We start from the raw sequence: 20,621 nt of genomic DNA, 5'->3' as shown, positions 1-20,621 counted from the left end.
TCTTCTATTTACTATAGTTTTCGTTCCATATGCTTTACTCCAGTGTTTGAAACTGTTGCCCTCTTGTGGCTTATAGTGACAATTGCATGGTTTGAATTACAACTCCTAATAACAAAAGTTTAACTTTTCCTCCAGGTAACCTGTTCCTTAGTAATAAAAGCAAAATGATATCAATTTAGGAAAATGAATTTAACTATATAAGATAATATGCTGTATCAAAGACAAGACTATCTCTGGGCAACAGTGTGTTTTTTTTTGTTTTTGTTTTTAATTTTATTTATGGCTGTGTTGGGTCTTCGTTTCTGTGCGAGGGCTTTCTCTAGTTGCGGCAAGCGGGGGCCACTCTTCATCGCGGTGCGCGGGCCTCTCACTATCGCGGCCTCTCTTGTTGCGGAGCACAGGCTCCAGACGCGCAGGCTCAGTAATTGTGGCTCACGGGCCCAGTTGCTCCGCAGCATGTGGGATCTTCCCAGACCAGGGCTCGAACCCGTGTCCCCTGCATTGGCAGGCAGATTCTCAACCACTGCACCACCAGGGAAGCTCCAGTGTTTGATTTTTATGTCTTCTTCTTCTTTTTTTTTTTCTTACAGCAATATGTTGAGGGCAACTTCTTTCCTTGATCTGACTGGTCACTCTTATCTCAGACTCGGTATAGGAGTCATTATCTTTAGGAAACCTCTCTTAGCAGCATGGATTAGGCTCAGCTCCTCTTTTCCTTGCCCCATTATTCTCTGTGCATACCATTCTCTTAACTGTCCATGTCTGTACCTAGGGCACCAGATAGGACCTTGTTCATTATGTCTAATAAATCTTTGTTGAATTGAACCTTCTACCCTTTGTCTTGTTTTAACTTGTGGAAATGGTGTTTTCTGACTCTTCTCTAATTATTACCTCTTGATCTCAAGGTCCCTTGACTCCTAGCTTCTGGAGACTCCCTGGCCCCAGTCCTTTGACAGATCTGGCCCTGGGCTTTCAGTCTGAATCTTTCTTGGTTTTTCTTCCATTCAGGCTTCCAGTCTGTGATAAGAATTTTAAAAAGCAGAGGCGTATAAACTGCCAGTGACAGACAAAATATTGTATGTTCTGCTGTTTCTTGTTTGGAAATAGCAAGTTTATCAGATCTCAGAAATTTTAGAATGTGTATGGACTTTATATTTTAGTACTATCCTTTCATTTTATAGTTGAACTTCAGACCCTGGAAATTAGGTAATTTGTCCAAGAATGTAAGTTAAGGTTATAAGATAAATGTATTCTTTGAAAGGAACCGGTTGCTTTCATATCTTTTTCTTTAAAAATATTGGACGTTATTGACATCTGTTATGGGCTGAATTATGTTCCCCCCAAATTCAGATGTTGACGTTCTAACGTCCAGTACCTCGGAATGTGACTGTGTTTGGAGATAGGGCCTTTAAAGAACTAATGAAGAAAAAGTGAGCTCATATGGGACCCTAGTCCAGTATGACTGGTATCCTTATAAGAAGAGGAGATTAGGACACAGACATGCACAGAGAGAAGGTCATGTGAAGACAGTGGAGGAAGGTGGTCCTTTACAAGCCCAGGAGAGAGGCCCTCAGGAGAAACTAATCCTGCCATCACCTTGATCTTGAACTTCCATCCTTCAGAACTGTGAGGAAATAAATTTCTGTTATTTAAGCCTTCCAGTCTGTGGTACTTTGCAATGACAGCCCTAGCAAACTAATGCAGGATTCCAATTTTTTTTGTTTGCTTTTATTATCATTCCCAGGGAGCATATATTTTATGAAAGCAGGAAGAATCTCTCATTTTTCTCAATGTCTTCTCTGTATAGTTCTGGAAACTGTCAAATCAGTTATAAAATCAGTTTTATATAGCTGTTCCTGGTTCCTGTGTTTTTCTATTCCTTATTAGTAGTGGGTCATGGTATTTTTCTGATGCCATGTTCTATCCTTTACTATAGATTTACAGGGAGTTTGTTCATCTAATGGAGAATCTTATTGGAATTAAGGTCCATTATTTTCATATTTCTAATTAGCTTCATTGGGTTGTTTCCTTTTTAAAAGTCATACTAATAATTTAAGCAAAATACAAAATCTGAATATATATGGATATAAATGTATTTGAATACACATATGTATAGCTCCAGATTCACCCAGGACTTAAGGATTAATCTAGCAGATCAGTATATTGCTTTTTGACGTTGGCAGAATAGCTTAAATATCCTAGTGGCCTAAATTTATTACTGGTCCCAAAGGTTTCTAATGTAAAACTGGGAAGTAAAATACGCTTACTAATATCATTCAGTGTTTATTTGCTTTCTGGGGACATCCATATAATCCCATGAGGTAAATACTCTCAGTTATTATTTCCACAAGCAAGCAATCTTCCTCTTTATTCATATACTGCCTTTTAGTATATGGATATTGTCAAATTTTTAAAGTTTTTTGGTTGGTAAAACTACTCTTAAATGATAAGCTCATCAATCATGGATTTTCTGGACTTTCATAACATAATTTAGCACTTACATTTACAACCCTTTTGCTGAACACAATTTAGCTTTTAAATTTACAAATCCTCTTTTCGAATAGACCAAACTGTACAGTATCTGAATAATGTATTCCTGGTAAGAGACAGAATGGGATTCTTATAAAGAACACAAGTGACAAGTCCTTGACCTGATCAGGATGATTTCAAATTGAAATTTGAGAGGAGGAAGAAATAATATGATAAAATTATAAAACTAGATATCATGAAAGGCAGTGGTTATAACAGAGGAGGTCCAGAAACAACACTTATGACTTCAGATACTTACCTTTCGATGCAGGGACTCGTATTAAAGTAAACTTGAAATTTTAATAGAAGAAGGAAAATATAATTTCTAATTATATAAATTATATATAAATGTAATATATTCTGAAATATCCCTGCAACACGATGAGAGAGTAATCATGCCTGGAATATAACAACAGAAGAGTACATTTTACTTGATTGAATCATATCTAATAGAAGATAAGAGGAAGTAATCTTATGTCAAGAGTTGATTTACCCAAAGGAAGTCTTTAAAACTAATGGTGAAAAATGTCAGGCTTTTGGGTAAAGATAAATGTAATGACAAGCAAAAATTCTGTCCCAGTGGAAGGATTTTACAGTCTGTCCAACTAGGGAGAGGCAGAGACACGTTTGCTCCTTCAAGAAGGCATTATGTCTTTCTCACTTTTGTATGTACCATCAAACCTTATAGAGTTCTTTCAGATAATAATTGCTCAAAAATTGCAGTTGAGTATTTTGAATTGGCAAAGAAGTGATAGGATTTTGACAAGTATTGATATAATAACCAGATCAGGGAGCTAGGTTTTTTGAAGTTCAGATAAAAAATAGGCTTGATTCTATGGCCAGAGTGTAGTTCATGAGACTCTGAAGCGTCATCATTCTGACAATAAAGTAATAAATCATCTCTACATAAAAGGAAAGAATTACATGGCTAATTAAATATGGCTTTCCAGTAGTAAAGCACCTAATAAGTTCACATTGAAAAGAATTGTGATGAATGTCAAAGACTAGAGTGACTTTATGGAATATTTGTTCAGAATAAAGAACAGTAGGTCACTGTTTCTACTTTTGTTTTGCTTCCATGTTCTGTGAAGAACAGAAAACAAATATGACTCAAATGAGTTCAGGTTCACAGTTCAAATGTATGTCCCAGGGGATCAAAGCCATACTGTTATCTTTCAGTAATCATGGAGAATGGGAGGTGTGCCCAGAAGACATGACCTTCCAGAGAAGGCTTGTGATTAACTGTCACATACATTACAGCTTTTTATAACTCTGCCCGGCTCCCTGCCCCAATACACACTTTTCAGGTGCCTGATTTAAATTTGAGGCTTACTTATGTAAAATTCCCCCAAATTGACCTTACTGCAATTTTTGTTTCATCCTATGCAGTTTGATATGTAGTGCTTTTTTTTTTCTTTCCTTAATTGTTGACACTCATACCTTTTACTTCTTATTTGATTAAAATGTTATTTTTGATAGTATTTCTTACATTTCCAAGAAGATGGGAATATATTTCTTTTTTAAACTTTTGTTATTAATTGTAGTTGAATTGTACTGTGTCAAAAAATGCAGTGTTCGACATTTCTGATTTGGGGGATTTATGTCTTCTTCCATTCCTACTCCTAGAATTTATATAAATTTATATAAATGCTTCATAGAACTTTGAAAATAAGATATATTTTCAGACTTTGGTGTTCAGAGCTTGATGTATATTAATTAATTTAAATTTGTTAATCATACTGTGTCAGATATTTTTTGTTTTTAATTCTTCTTTACTTGACTGTCATAGATTAACTCATTTGTATTTTATTTATGTTTATATAATGTAAAATATACTCACCACAGTAGTGTTTATAACTGATAGAAGTTTTGCTTTTTATAGCTTGATGGGATGTGATTTTCAGTATAAATATTCATGAGAGTCATACCTTTCATCATAAAATTATCTTCTACCCCAAGGGATGAATTTTGAGTGTTTTCCCCCCTATTTTCAATATATTAATATTGCTGTATCTGTCTTTTTTGTTGTTCATATTTACCATCCTTTTATGTTTAACCTCAGTCTTTGGCATCACTTTGTGCCTTCCAAAAACATCGTCATTGAATTTTTTAAAAACCTTAATATTTTATTTTCAGTCAAAAAAAATCGAACCATTTCATATTTTTCAGTATAACGATTATGCCTGATTTTGCTTCTCTCATCTTGCTTTATGCTTTTTATTTCTAATTTTTTTGTCTTTTTCTGCACATTTATGATTGTTACTCTTTTCTGCAATGATTTGAAATGTAAGCATTCTTTTTTTATTCCTTCTTGAAGTTTTTCAAAGACGTTCTTAAAACAGGTAAACTATCAAATGGATTCATAGCCTACCCTTTTCTCTAGTTCTGCGTCCTGAGTTAAGGTTTACTACCTTCTGCTAGAGGGTCCACTTTCTGAGATGAGACAACAGCAGTTTGGGGGATGACATTTGTGCCTCCTTGAGTGTCTTCCAGTCGAATCTGCACTGTGTCTTATGGAAATTGCCCTAAGATTTCTACCACGTGGATCACACCTCTCTCTGATTTCCAGTACTGCTTCCGGTCTCTCCCTCTCCTCCCCCATTTCATGTTTCCTGTATCATTTCTAGAAGAACTTAGGAGAGAGGAGTTGGAGTTAACAGCCTGTATATAAACCTCCATCTTGTCAGAAATTTGGTATGCCATATATTAAAGAGGAACTAGGCCTGGATAGGACATGAAATTATGTCAAATAATATGCAATTTAAGAAAGGGAAGTGTTTTTGTCTGGAAAAGAGAAAACCTAAGTAGACTATGACAGCTGTCTTCGATGCCATGTGGTGCAAAGAATAGACTGACTGTTTAGCCTCACAGGCTAGGACCAGGACCAGGGTGAGCAAATTAAACCTGTCCAAGCTGCTGGGAAGAGGATGCTGTCTTAGATGGGGAGGGGTGTTGAACTGTTTAATTTCTAAGGTTCTTTCCAACAGTATTTTTCCTTTAATGTAAATAAGTTTGACATTTTTGAAATATGGGATATAAAACAGTTTTCTTCCCCAAATTTAACATGTATAAGAATTGAATGGAACACTTGTTAAAATAAATATATCCTGAGCCCAGACATTTTGATTTATTTAAGTTTGGGGTAGGATCTAGTACTCTGTATTTTCTGAGGTTAATTTTGAGAATATGGTATAATCTTTAGGTAAAGTGAGTTTATAAAAGTACTATTCTTTGGCATTTTATGGTTTGGTTTTAGGATGTATTTCATGCAACACATTCTATTTTTAATTTTTATTTTAAATTGGAGTAGAGTTGATTTACAATGTTGTGTTAGTTTCAGGTATACAGCAAAGTGATTTAGTTATACATATACATATATCTATTCTTTTTCAGATTCTTTTCCCATATAGGTTATTACAGAGTACTGAGTAGAGTTCCCTATGCTATACTGTAGGTCCTTGTTGATTATCTATTTTATATATAGTAATGTGCAACACAGTCTTTGTTGATAGTAACCAACACTTTAAAATATTGTAAATATTATTCTAACTTAATTCATTGGTTTGAGTAAAGTGTAAATGTAATTACTTTATAACATCTGTTGATATAATTAGGGTTTTGTAAAGAAATGGAAAATCGTTCTAAAAGTGCTAATAATGAAGAAAACAATTGAAGTCGACATTTCTACATAAAACTGTCAATTTGGGTACTGGGGGAAGCAGACACCAAGATGGAGTTTGAAGTGAAAGATAAAGGGAAGAGAGAGCAGGGAAAGGCAACGAAAGTCTTCAGATTGAGATGTAGGTTGACACCTGTGAAAGCTGAGAGAGGGAAAGAATGAGGATGAGGGATGGAGATCTTCAAACAGGTAGGGTTCCGATGAAGTCTGAGCTGGCCCGACGGTCAGCTCTGATTGACCACAGAAGAGACCACTGCTGGGCAGGCATGGCCAGGCCCTGATTCTCCCATGGCTCTTGCTCATTGACTGGGAGCTTAGTGGGGAAAGTGTGGCCTCTGCTCCAATATGGCGGCAGATCCAAAGTGCTGTAGCTGGTACTATCAGCCACCTGTACTCCTAGCTACGGGTACTCTCTTGGAGGGAGACCTGAGCAGGACACGTTCATGGCTGCCACAAATCCAAGCCATACTTGTTCCAACACTGGGGGGTGTGCATGCTTACTTGGAGGCATAATTTGACATGATCTGTACTGATGTCTTACAACTTCTGTTAGTTTGACTCTACTTTTATTGCTTTACGTCTCTCAGCTTTCATTTCATCCTATTGTTTTCATATATCAGGTGTACAATATGAATGATTCTATTCATGTATAATTTTATTTAAATTGTTATAAAAATAAAATACACTTGTCAGGAGGTGATAGTAAAAAATGCTCTGTAAAGATGTGGGATTTTAAAAACTCAGGAGTCTTTTATGTTATTCCTCTAGTCTGGAGGCAAGAAGAACTTGCACGCATTAACCAGTCTTTCACTGGAGCTGAGAGGAAAGCTGCTTTGTGTGAACTCCTGGAAAAAGAGACCCAGATAATTGCTTCCATTGGGAGACATAGATATATCGCTTATACGGCTAACCAGGAAGCATCGATACAAGCTTTTTTGGATAAGGTAATTGAAGTAACAATTATTTAAATATGAATGTATCCTGAGTTTAAAAATATAGAATAATGAACTAAAGAAGAGACTTACATTGTAAGAATTTGTGTGAATTTTGTTTAGTATTTTGGTGACATATTTATTTAAATTTTGTATATATTTTTCTTTCTTCTTATACAGCTTTAGATTTTCACTGCAGCCTAGAATAACGATTGACAAGTCACATGAAATTAATGTGTTCTTAACAAAAGAGCTATGAAGGAAAAAATGGAGACACCACCTTTGTGACTCTGTTCATTTAGACTTAGGCTGGCTATAGAAATTAGATGAATTGCACACCCTGATAAAATGTAGAGTATTGAAGTCACAAAATGTCTGGATCTGCAGTGCCCCATAGGAAGCAACGTGGGGGAAATAGCTATAGACTAGTGTTTCTGCATTTGCTCACCAGGTCATTAAGTGACTAGAAATTTCTGACCAAAAGGATATATGATTATTGCAAACCATGAGAACATACAATTAAGGGAAAATCTAAAGTAATTACCCTTTTGTGGTAAAACTGCCTGCTTGATACTGAATAGCCTGTTTCCATGGTGACCAATTTCCTTTTATAAACTTGATCTTTCCAAACAATTAAAAGCCAATCCAGCCACAAGAAGAAAAGGGATGGAGTTCTTCAAGATATTCTCCTGTAGTGATTCTGGTTGTATGATTCTTGTTATTTGAGAACATTTGTTCTTAAAAACCATATTGTTTGATACTATAAATGCCCCCCACTCATCTTACTTATACGCTCTCCTGTTTGATCTCAGTTTTTCTTGTGGTTTTAACTACTGCCTGCATCCTGGAACTCCCTGCAGTTCCAGGCCAGACCTCTCCTAGGAGCTTCCAGATCACATCCTGAATTGCCTACTATCATTGCTCTTTGGATGTCCCCAGAGTACACCTCAAGTTGACATGTCAACCCCTGAGTCATATCATCTTACCTTTCCTTGACCCCTCACCTCCAAACTGATCCTCTTCTGTAACACTCACATAACGTATCTTCTGTGAATGTCTCATCATCTACTTAAGTTGCTTCAGACAGAAACCCGGGCATTATTCTTGATGTCCCGCTTAGCCACCAACCTGTCTGTTCTATTACTTTAATAATCTCCTCAGTTCTTTACTTCTTCCTTTCCGAACTCACTACCACTGCCTACAGGGAAGTGGCTCTGCCGTGCACCTCGATGACCTTGCGTGTATCCAAATACGCCACGTGAACAAAGACTTGGACCACAGCTAATCTGAGTCTTGGTGGAATGCCTTGCGATCCTGCTGGCACTGGAGAGGATGGGAAGCTTCTGAGATGTTATGGAGCAGCTCCCCTCTCCTGCTTGCCTGTCTCCTCTGAGAGGCTGTCATGAGGCAGGTCTTGCCTTGTGTGTGTGAGCTTGACACTGATTTAATTGGATCTGGATTTCCTTCCCATCTGGATTACTTGGTGTCCCCAAATGAGGCTTTCGACCTCCAGCCTCACTTCTTAGTTCTCTCCTCCATCATCTGTGTTGTTGCCATAGGGACCTCATTCAACACAACCCTGCCCCTGGCCCTCCTTGTTGCCCTCAGGGAACAAGGACTTTTATAGTCGATTCTTGGCACACCTGACCCATCCCACAGTTGTTTATCGTCCCTGCTCACACACTACAGCCATACTGTTTCAGCTACGCTCAGTTACTTGCACGTTCACAGAAAGACCGCATGCTCTCAGTGCTTTTGCATCTGCTGTGGCCTCTACATGGAACATCCTTTCCTTCCTTCTTCAGTAACCAGGTAGTCACCCTTCAAAACAAGCTCAGATGTCCCTTCCTCCAGAAGGGATCACTGATCCTCCTACTTTAGCCTGTACTATATACCTTCATAAGACTCTGTTTCATTTTTGTCTTAGTACATGGTGGTCAATTTTTATTATATCTGTTTACATGTCTGAATCCTTCCTAGATTCTGAGTTTCTTAAGGCAAGAGCTATCTTATCTCCGTAGCCTCATATCCTAGCTCACTGCTCATCACAGAGTATCAATAAGTGCTTGTGGAGGAAGGTAGGGAGGAAAAATAAGGGAAAGAAATAATGGTTTGTAATTATTTTTAAAAAATTTATTTATTTTATTTATTTATTTTTGGTTGCATTGGGTCTTCGTTGCTGCGCTCGGGCGACGAGCTGGGGCTACTCTTCGTTGTGGTGCGCGGGCTTCTCATTGCAGTGGCTTCTCTTGTTGCGGAGCACAGGCCTTCAGTAGTGTGACGTGTGGGCTCCAGTAGTTGTGGCTCGCGCGCTCTGGAGCGCAGGCTCAGTAGTTGTGGCGCATGGGCTAAGCTGCTCCACGGCATGTGGGATCTTCCCGGACCAGGGCTCGAACCCGTGTCCCCTGCATTGGCAGGCGGATTCTTAACCACTGCCCCACCAGGGAAGCCCCGGTGGTTTGTAATTTTATATTTCAGGTACTATGAGAAAATATGCAGTGTAGATACTATCATTTCAAATTCTTGAATATCTTCATTCTAGAATAGCTGAGTTCTACTGTATGGAAGCTGTAATAGTCATACTTCTCCAGAGTCATATTTTGAACTAAACTTATTCCTTTAGCAAGTTGCTCTATGTTGAATCCAGCTTCATCACTGCGCACTGTGTTCCTTATGTGTCTGATTGTTAACCTTAAGAGGACAGCATGGACCCAGGGCACAAGAAGGAGCTGGAGGCCTCTCAGGTGCCGATGGACAGGGAGGATGGGTGGTACTTACCTTCCTTATTTAAGGCTGAACCTTGTACAGGATTTCCTGCTTGTGCTTCACCTGCTGCTTTGTTTCCTATAAGCGATTTTAAATTCTTGTTGTAAATACTTATACAATGTCTATTCTTCATTATGCCTGCACACCCCTCACCCCACCCCCCAACCTCCAGCTTCATGTCTAGCATTGTCCCTAAACATGTTTTGAATTATAGAGAGTCCAAAGGTAGATCAAGTCCCAACATATAAAAGCGCCTCTGGAGCCAGGTGATGACGATTACTCTCTGTCATGAAGTATAACTTTCTAAGAAGTTCTTTAAATTTCACCAGAAAAAGATGAGATAGGGAGATTTTGTTCATGAGAATTCCTGTGAGGAAGGAAGATTTTTTTTTTTTTTTTTTTGGTAAATACTTTGATAAGTTTTGGGGTAGAATCTGAGACCCTAAAGGATCCTGAGTATGGGAAGAAATGCTCCATCCCAGGAAAATGGAGGTTTTCGAGTGTTGCCAGGAGAGAGAGTAGAGGGAGGACACAGTTAGAAGGCAGTGGGACACAGTGTGGCTTCTTGTAACTTCATTAATTATATCACTAATAATTGAAATATGAAGTGCAAGATGATTTTTTTTTTTTCATAAGAGGAAAAGGAGCAAGAGAAATGACTGGGCCTTAATGACTGATTCAGGGCAGCACACAAAGATGCGAGATCAGAAGATGGCAGGAAGGATGGAAAAGTTAGCCACAAGAACTTGTAGAAATCAAGGGAAAGGCTTTTTGTGGGTCATAGGTTTTAGAATTGGGGTTCTGAACCTGTGGTCACCCCAGCTGATAAACCAGTTAATCTCACCAATCCCCAGGCTAAGACTTAGAGGAAATGGACATTTTAGTTGACACAAGAGAATTTTACCTCAGTTTTGACCAAAGTGTTATACAGGGCAAGGCAAACACAACCACGGAATGGAACAACTGCACTTGAGGTCAATCCCCAGTCCATTACGTAGCCTAATTCGTCCATTCATTAAAAATATTGACCAACGGTGACTTTTGACCTGCTTTTAACCTGTTATAGTAAATTGTGAAATCTTTGTTATTCTAATACAGTCATTTAAATCACCTTTTTTGTATATGATGCCATAATAAACATCATAGAAAACAATTAAGGTAGATTTTGTAGTCTTTTGTTGTAAATAGTTATACCAGTTCTATTCCATTTTATGCCTTGTCTATCCCACCCTACCCATGCCTAGCATTGTCTCCAGTAAATATTCAGGAGGAGTCAGTGTTGACTTCATGAAACTTGAAGTAACTTATTCTACAGTTTTTTTGATTGCTAAGAAAAAACAGCTTATAAGTAATCCCTGAGGCTAGATAAGGTCAGAGTTTTCTCAAATGTTAACGCTAACAACCAGGGCCATGATGCGGATTTTAAGATCCACATTTAGCACCATAACATATAGATATGTAAAGAGAATATTTACTTTCCTATAATTTGGAAATAACTCTGGAAAATAAAATTTTATGGTTTGGTTTTAGTTTAACTTCAATGTGTCTAAGTATTATATAGTGTATTGAACTAATATTTTATTTTTTATGTTCTTAACCTGGACACAGAATTTCTCTGAGTAATGAATGATTACTATTTTAAATTAGTCCAATAAAAGCACTGAACTAATCAGTTATTAGGGATTCTATACTAAGCCTTCATTCTCCATAAAAAGTTTAATCTAAAGATTTTTGAAGCATTAGTTAAATAATTTGTAATTTTATCACATCAAACATTGACATCCACAGGTTGTCAAATGTTAAAAACTCATAAATTGACAGAGGTGAAGAAATTCAGGTCAAGAAATTTGAATGAAAAATCACCAGCCAATTTCTAATATATCTTGGGTACTGCTTACCCAAAATGTGTAAAGAGACAATTTGAATTTCTGCAAGAGGTTTTCCCTAGAGTCAAGGCCATTTATTTCTTTGATTCTCTTTGATTTACACACCACTTCTCACAATCACAAGCTAAAAAACTGCAATCTACTTTAGCTGTGTCATTTAATTTTTTTTCTCCTTACTCAGGTGGCCAACAGGTAATGAGATAGAAAAATGCAACCAGCTCTTGCCTCTCTCTGAGCGCCACAGTCCACAGGGGTGTCCTCTATGGATGGACAAAACCACTTCGCTGTGTAAAAGAAAAGTTGATCACTACCCAGTAGCTCTGGGGGGTTAGTGTTATTCTTAATTTGTGCCCTGAGGGTCTAGAGTATTAATTTAGGAGAAAGAAAAGACCGCCTCTCACAGTGCAGCCATTTCTTCTCTTTTGTGGAAGCTTGCTGCTCTCAAGGTTTTTGTTACCTCTCCACCTTCCCTTCCTCAAAATGTGCCTTCCTGCTGTTTTTCTGTTCCTCTCCTCCAGAGTCTATACTGTTTCATTTGTTGGCAGCTAAGTGGAATTTATTATGCTCCTGTTTTCTGAAGCAATTTAAGAACATGATTGTTGTACATCTCTTATTACAGCCACAGCATTCAAAGAAAATAAGGCATAGAAAGAGAAATAAGCAAAGTTGACATTTTCCTGCATCAGAATAAAAAAGATACCTTAAGGCCTGCAATCAAAGAAGCTTAGACTTGAAGACCAGGTTATCAGTGTTGGCAGAAATAAATCCAAATATAAAAACAACTTTGCCAAGCAGAGTTTTTTAATGTCATTTCAGTGCTTACACTAGGGAACTCAAACTTCAAATCTAGGAATCTTTGACTGTATCACTCAGTTCCCTTTAATCTGGCTAACTCCTAGTTATTCTTCAGGTTTTATCTTAGATATTATTTTCTTTTCACCAGTTAAGTGCTTCATATCAAACTGTAGTTACCTGTTTACCTGCATCATCAAGCATAATCAACTTTTATTTTAATTATTTATAAATCTTTCTATGCTCTTAGATTTAAGAGTTCATGAAATTAGAATTTATCTACTTGCTACCTAGTACACTGACCAATTTATAGTAAACACAATAAATATTTATTGAATGAATGAATGAATACTGTAGGCCCTGTGAAATATGTAAAACTACATAAGAAATTTATTTCTTATAATCTGTAAGGAGAAATAGAGTTATAATTATAGAACAATTTGGATCCAAATTGCATTGCCCCACTGCATACTGTGTGTGTGTGTGTGTGTGTGTCTTTACAAGTACAATAGGACAGATAATAGTGATTTCAGTGGTTTCAAACCATAGTAGTTAGGAATCTTTGTAGAAAAGTTAGGATTTAAGTTAAAAATTGAAGGGTAGAAACGATTTGGATGTTAAATATATTTGGAAAAAATCCAAGGTATTACTATATCACAGTATCTTAGATGGGGCTAAAATCTTGGAGGGAAGGTAGAGTTAAATCAATACAACAGCTGAAAAAAACCACAATAAAGTAGATGAACTAAGCATTTCATTAAAAGGTTATTGTACTTGGATTATTACAAATGAAATAACTTATCAACCTGAAGAGCTAAAGGTATTGTTCACATTACTGGAAGAAGGGAAATTACATTTAATAGAGCCACCCTGAGGAAAACTGTGTGCAAAGATTAAGGCTTTAGACTTTAGAATATTGCTATATGAAACTTAGCCTAAGTTTGCTTATTCCTTAAAGGTTTTAAAAAGAGCTTTGCAGCAAACATTAGATTTCAGTAACACTCTGAGGCCTACCCCAAACAAGGCTGTATCCATTTAAAACAATATATTTTTAAAATTTCTAAGTGATAATAATTAAATCATAAAATATTTTCTTATTGAGCTATTTCCCTTTTATAATCCTTAATAAATTTTATTAATTTTATCAATCTGCTAATTAACTCTATATTATTTAATATTAGATTTATGCCTTAAAAATAGAAACTAATCATAGGGCTGCAGCTTCTCATTTGCTAGATTAAAACTAGAACTGAGGATCTAAAGTTTCTGATGAAGATTCCTAGCTCTGCACGACATTCATTTTACCTTTGATCAGAAAATGATGCCACTACTTTGAAAACATATCAAATATAGTTGTTAAATGGTAGCTTTGTAGTTTTCAATGTAATTTAGCTAATATGAAATGTAAAAAAAAATTAAAGGTAAATTGAGGCTGTAACTAAAAATTCATACTGCTGTCATACTAAATACAGCCTTAAATCGTTTCTCTATTTGGCTATTCTACATTCCTGATGATTTATTCTGATACATGGGCTTCTATTTAAACTTTAAATTATATCAAATCTAAGATTTAAATGCTTGCAAGTATGGCATAAATTGGACTACAGGTCTCCAAAGCAATTACCAGTCAGGCTACAAAAAATACAGCATTTGGACAGTTAGAAATCGTGATCAACATAGCCTCCTTTTTGATAGATTATAATCAGGGAAAGAAACTGAGCAGCTTTATACCTTAAAAGTAGAAGAGTCAGTGAATTTTCACTGTGCTCTTTCTAGGTCAATGAATCTTCTCTTAAAGTCTCAATAGTTTGGGTAGGAGGCAACAAAAGCACTGGCAAACATAGTCTTTAAATATTTTGTTGTGGTCCTGAGTCAGTGGAGGACTCACTCCATTTCCTGTCTCTGAATTCTTAGCCTGGGACTCCTCACATGAGCTTCAGGGCAAGTTAGCTCCATCTTTGACCCTCAGTTCAGGAGACAGGCTATGTTGGGAGGCATCAAGCCAGATTTGGAAATAGGAAGTGAGAATCTTAGCCATTGTCAGGGAGGCAGGGGCCATAGCACTGCTCAAATAGCTAAATACAGCTGTTTCCCTATGGACATCTGCTTTGTGAAGAACTGTGAACTTGTTATAGATTTATTTTTATAGGAAACAGAACTGTAACTGAGTCTCATATTGCTATATCAGTAGGTCTAACACCTTGAGGATTGTAATCATTGTTCCACAAGGGTTGTTCTCAATTGGCAAGGCATGATCAAGACACATTCATACAACTCAATATAATTGAACCAAGTAGATAATTTTTTTAGCATTCTAAATAGCATGCTTTTTTCCCCAGGGGTTATTTCATAAATCCATCAAGCTAACCATCATACTGGTTAGTACAAATTAGTAGCAAATTCTGAATCCTGAGGAAGTGTTTGTACTTCTGCAGACTAAAGCTCTCTCATATTTTTTTTCCTAAACTGTTTTACTTTCCCATGGTCTACAAATTCTTCAAATAATTTTCTTAAGTTTTAGTGATAGTTTTATTCCATAAAGCACATAATAATAAGGTTAACTTATAGTAGAAGGAACAAAATTATTTTTGAACCTTTAATTAACTGATAATTATAAACATATTATTTTTAAGTGTTCAGCTCCAAAGATATGGAGAACATTTGATGGCAAAATAATTGAGATGGATACACAATTCACCATCAGAGCCAGAGAGCTGCAAAACATCTATAACTGCATTATGCTGAAAAATATCTCTCAAGATGAGAGACTAGATGTGCTCTTAACACTTAAACATACTGTGAAGGTACGTTACTTTCTCTTAGTTTTTGGGTATCACTACCACTATCAATAAAAAAATTGAATACTAAAATAAACAAGATGGTTTGTATTAAGTAATTATAAAGATAATAAATGTCTATATATATGAATTTTATTTTGTCAACAACTATATTTTTGGGTATAATTGGAGGATATGGTTTATGCATTAACATTTATCTGCAAGTTCTCAAACTATATATTATGACACATACAAAAGTAAATATAACATAATGAATAGTCTAAATGTAAATGTATCCTTAACTTTGCAATGAATGCAGATATATATAGCATGAGATTAGTACTCAACTCAGTTCAGTAAAACAGCAATTATTGTCTATGTATTTTGACACTTTTTAATGAAAATTTTATTTTTTAGCAATTTTAAAGCAGCATTAGTATAAGTATTTTTATCTCCTTTTCCTCATCAGTTATTGATTTAAGGCACTTTAAGTAGCTGAGTAAATGGTTCTTGTTGGAAGGTAAGTCCCCATAGGTCTCTCACATTTCTGCCCATCTTGAAAGCAGAGGCATGGACTCAATTAGGCATTGACTGCCTTTTTTCTGGACAGCCTTTTCAGAGATGTTTGTCAAGTGACTATGCCTTTGAAGCTAGAGATAGGAAGCGAGGGAGAAGCCATAGGTCCAGAGGTGGGAAATAAGCATGGTATCTGTAGAGGGCGATAGAAAGACCAAATTGGCAAAAAAGAGAGTACAGGTAGGGAGTACGGTAGAAATATTCTTACCTGACATAATTAGGACCATTAGCTGGTTAATTAAAAAAGCCAAAGGATGGACTCATAAAAGGTAAGTTGTGCATGTCTTAATATGTTTAACCTAATATATCCACATATACATTTATTTAACAATATTTGATGGAGGATTAAGGCTTTTAAGCATGACTCGATTTCTGGCTGTGTTTATTGTGGCTGCACAACCTTAGATTAGTTATTTAATACTTCTGAAAATCAGTTTCATCATCTGTAAAATTAGTTGCCTTGAAGATACACATATATATGTGTGTATATATTTATGCATACGTATGTATATAGAATATAAATAAAATATATAATTTATGTGTCTCAATGCTTACAAATAGGGAGCCCTCAATAAATAATAAGTATTATTTTGATGACAGTTGCTAATATAGACCAGTGAATTTTGAACCTGGGTGTATGTTAGAATCATCTGGAGAGCTTGAAAGAGAGAAAGAGATACACAGAGAAAATGAGAGAGAGTATGAGAATAAATGAATAGGAGTGATATCTAGGCCCCATTTCAGAGCAGTTAAATCAGATTCTCAAGTGTGAGGGCGCTGTTAAAATCTTTTAAAATCTTCCCCAGGTCATTCTAATGTGCCCTCAGGGTCAAAGACCACTGATGCAGACTCTTGTATTAGCCATACCAAGTACATATTAAAAAGAAGAGAAGAGCATTATTTTACAGTTACTGACGTTACCCTCTGACTCCTTCATTCAAACTATGGTTTTTGTAGTCCCTCTTGGGCAGTCGGAGCAGCTTACTTCTATTTTATTACTTCTAAATCCTTCTACTTTAATCACTTCACTCTTACTTGGGCTTTCTTATTCAATCACCATCGTTTCTATTACTTTGTTAAAGATTATTGTGAATTATATAAACATGCAGAAAAAAATGTATAAAATATGCGTGTGTAGTTTAGCAAATATAAAACCACCAATCTTGTTACTGCCCTCTGGCCCCAAAACAGGACATTGCCAACGTGCCCCCTTTTCTTCATATTTGCGATTCACCCTCTCGTCCTCTAAAAGTAATTACCATACAGACTTTCATGGTAGTCATTTCCTTGATTTTTCTTCATAGTTACCACCTCTGTATACATCTCTAAATAATACGGTCTAGTGTTGTTTATTTTTGGATTTTATTTAAATGGAATGAGACTGTATGTATTACTTTGTGCCTTGCTTCATTTGCTCAACATTAATTTGTAAGATTGAAACTTGTTACTGTATATAGCTCTAGTTAATTCATGTCCATATATCAGATAATACTCTACTGTATGAATAAGCCATCATTATTTATGTAATCAATTTATTTATGGATATTTAGTTGTTTCTAATTTTGAGCTGGTGTGAACGATGACTCTGTACACATTTTTTAAAGCACTTAAAGTAGAATTGCTGGGTTGTAGATTATGCATATCTTAAGTTCTACTAGATAATGTCAAAATTTTTTCTAAATTAGTGGCACCAATTTATACTTATGTCAGCAATGTTTCGTTACTTTTGGAGTCTAGTTTTCAGTTTGTTTGGGTGATAATTTTAAAAACTAATTAGTGATTTTTAAAATTCTATACTGAATATGGTTGTGTTTTACACAGGAACATGAATGTAAACTGACTCAGGAAATTCTAGAATTGATTGACAGGGAGGTTGACCTTACGATGAGAGGAGTCAAACATGAGAACCTTGAAGGACTCAGAAAAAGGATTGCAACACTCTTTTTTCATTACATCAAAACACCTCTGTTTAATCCAGAAGTTGCAAGACACCTTAAGGTACTCTACCTTTTCTTCCCTGTATTCCTTTATCAAAATTCTAAGATGTGCTATAGTAAGTTGAAGTATATGCAGATTTTGCTTTAATACTTTACTAGGGGTCCATGTGGAAGACCATCTTATTGGTGAAATCTCCTTTGAATGATATTTTTTATGTTGATAAATGAATCATTTAAATTTTTCTGTTTGTATTTCCAAGCTTGAATTCTCTCCTACTCTCTGGATTAAATATCCAGTTGAATATTACAGTGTGTGGAACACATCATGATCTCTCACGCCATCATGCTTTTCCATGTACTGTTGCTTCTACTTGGAATGCTGTCCCCTACTTTACCCAGCCAACTCCTCTTCATTTTCTAAGACTCAATTCACATATACCCTCCTTCATTAGGCCTCAGAGAGAGTTAAACTCTTCATATCTGAGATTCTACATGCACCTGTTTGTGTTCCTTTATAATACTTATGACGGAGTTTTAATTATTACTGAACAGATACACATAGATATCCTGCGAGAACTTCAAATGTAACATGTATTTGAATTAAACTACCTTTTCCAACTCTAACCCGTTTAGGCTTCTTTGGGGATTTTTCTCTCTAAAGCCAAGATAAGTGCCTTATTGCCTTCTCACTTTGCAAAACTATTTAAAACACCTTTAGTAAAGTTTTGGGGGGATTTACTAAAGAATTTGAAACAGCGTTTTGTTTCAGTGATTATGTTTAGACTAATAATCTATTTAAGAAGCTGACTAAACATGTATTTTGCTTTTTTAACAAACAAAATCTCAATATTTAGTCAAAATTTTTAGAAAAATTAAAATTGTTTCTTATATTCTTTCTTTTTAATGAAGTTTTGAAACTTAACTGTATTGCAAGATAATTTCAAAATATAACAAAAGTTCAAGAGAAGAGTTGACCATTGAATTATTTCTTATTCACATCGGTGTTTCATTTTTCCAAGCTACCTTTTAGTCTTCTATAGACTTACTCAGTTTTTATATGCTTGCAGTAGTATAATAGAATTTAATATTCTATACATTCATATAACATTGTATCATTTTATTCACTTTTTAAATTTACCTTTGGTAAAATTCAATCTTTTTGGTGAGTTTTGACAAATTCAGAGTCATGTAATCAACAGCCAACAGCACAATCAAGATAAAAAATAGTCTTATCACCTCCCCCAAATTCCCTCATGCTGCTACTTTGTAATCAGCCCTTCACCTGGCTACCTAACCCTTGGCAAACACTGATCAGAATTTTATTTCTATAGTTATACCTAACCTAGAGTGTCACATAAATGGAATGATATGCTATGTACAAGTATACCATGTCTTATTGCACTTCACTTTACTGAGCTTTGCAGATACTGTGTGTGTGTGTTTTTTCTTTTTTCTTTTTTTTTTTTTTTTTTTTACAAATTGAAGGTGTGACAACCCTGCATTGAGCAAGTCTGTTGGCACAATTTTTCCAACAGTATTTGCTCACTTTGTGTCTCTGTGTCACATTTTGGTAATTCTCAGAATGTTTCAGGCTTTTTCATTATTGATATATTTGTTACGGTGATCTGTGGTCACTGATCTTTGATGTTACTATTGTAATTGTTTTGGGGCACCATGGACCTCACCCACATAAAACAGCAGACTTAATTGATGTGTGTGTGTCCTGACTGCTCCACCAACTGGTGGTACTTCCAACTCTCTCCCTCTCCTCAGGTTTCCCTATCCCCTGAGACACAACATTATTGAAATTAGGCCAATTAATAACCCTACAACAGCCTCTAAGAGTTCAAGTGAAAGGAAGAGTTGCACACCTCTCCCTTTAAATTGGAAGCTAGAGATGATTAAACTTAGTGAGGAAGGCTTGTCAAAAGCTGAGATAGGCCAAAAGTTAAGCCTCTTGCACTAAATAGTTAGTCAACTTGTAAATGCAAAGGAAAAGTTCTTGAAGGAAATTAAAAGTGCTACTTCAGTGAACACATGAGTGCTAAGAAAGTGAAACAGCCCTATTGCGGATATGGAGAGAGTTTGAGTGATCTAGATAGAAGATCAAACCAGCCATGACATTTCCATAAGCCAAAGCCTCTTCCAGAGCAAGGCCCTAACTCTCTTTATTTTTATGAAGGTTGAGAGAGGTAAGAAAGCTGCAGAAGAAAAGTTTCAATCCAGCAGAGGTTGGTTCATGAGGTTTAGGGAAAGAAGCTATCTCCATAACATAAAAGTGCAAGGTGAAATAGAAAGTGCTAATGCAGAAGCAGCAAGGTATCCAGAAGTTCTAGCTAAAATAATGAAGGTGGCTACACTACGCAGCAGATTTTCAGTATAGATGAAATGGCCTTATATTGCAAGAAGATGCTATCTAGGACTTTCCTAGCTGTAGAGAAGAAGTGAATTCCTGGCTTCAAAGCTTCAAAGAACAGGCTGACTCTCATGTTAGGGGCTAATGCAGCTGGTGACTTTAAGTTGAAGCCAGTGCTCATTCACTATTCTGAAAATTCTAGGGTCCTTAAGAATTATGCCCAAGCTACTCTGCCTGTGCTCTATAAATGCAACAACAGAGTTTGTATGACAGCACATCTCTTTCCTACAATGGTTTAGTTAATATTTTAAGCCCACTGTTGAGACCTACTGCTCAGAAAAAGAAGATTCCATTCAAAATATTACTGCTTATTGACAATGAACCTGGTCAT

General features: G+C 36.0%; 1 protein-coding gene across 3 annotated transcripts in view; it reads left to right on the top strand.

Annotated features, from left to right (window-relative positions):
• The window catches only part of IQUB (IQ motif and ubiquitin domain containing), a 64,410-nt gene that overhangs the window by 27,065 nt on the left and 16,724 nt on the right, over positions 1 to 20,621 (top strand). For 2 of the 3 annotated variants that reach the window (XM_068550074.1, XM_068550075.1), the window contains exons 8-10: positions 6,977 to 7,152; positions 15,218 to 15,388; positions 17,759 to 17,935. In XM_068550074.1, the coding sequence (XP_068406175.1) occupies positions 6,977 to 7,152; positions 15,218 to 15,388; positions 17,759 to 17,935 (524 nt within the window). The remainder of the gene's footprint in view (positions 1 to 6,976; positions 7,153 to 15,217; positions 15,389 to 17,758; positions 17,936 to 20,621) is intronic. The other variant, XM_068550076.1, reaches the window with a different exon arrangement.

The sequence above is a fragment of the Eschrichtius robustus genome, chromosome 8 (genome assembly GCF_028021215.1).
Source record: "Eschrichtius robustus isolate mEscRob2 chromosome 8, mEscRob2.pri, whole genome shotgun sequence".
Classification (NCBI taxonomy): domain Eukaryota; kingdom Metazoa; phylum Chordata; class Mammalia; order Artiodactyla; family Eschrichtiidae; genus Eschrichtius; species Eschrichtius robustus.
Note: the sequence above shows the minus strand (reverse complement) of the source record. Positions and strands in the feature narration are given on the sequence as shown.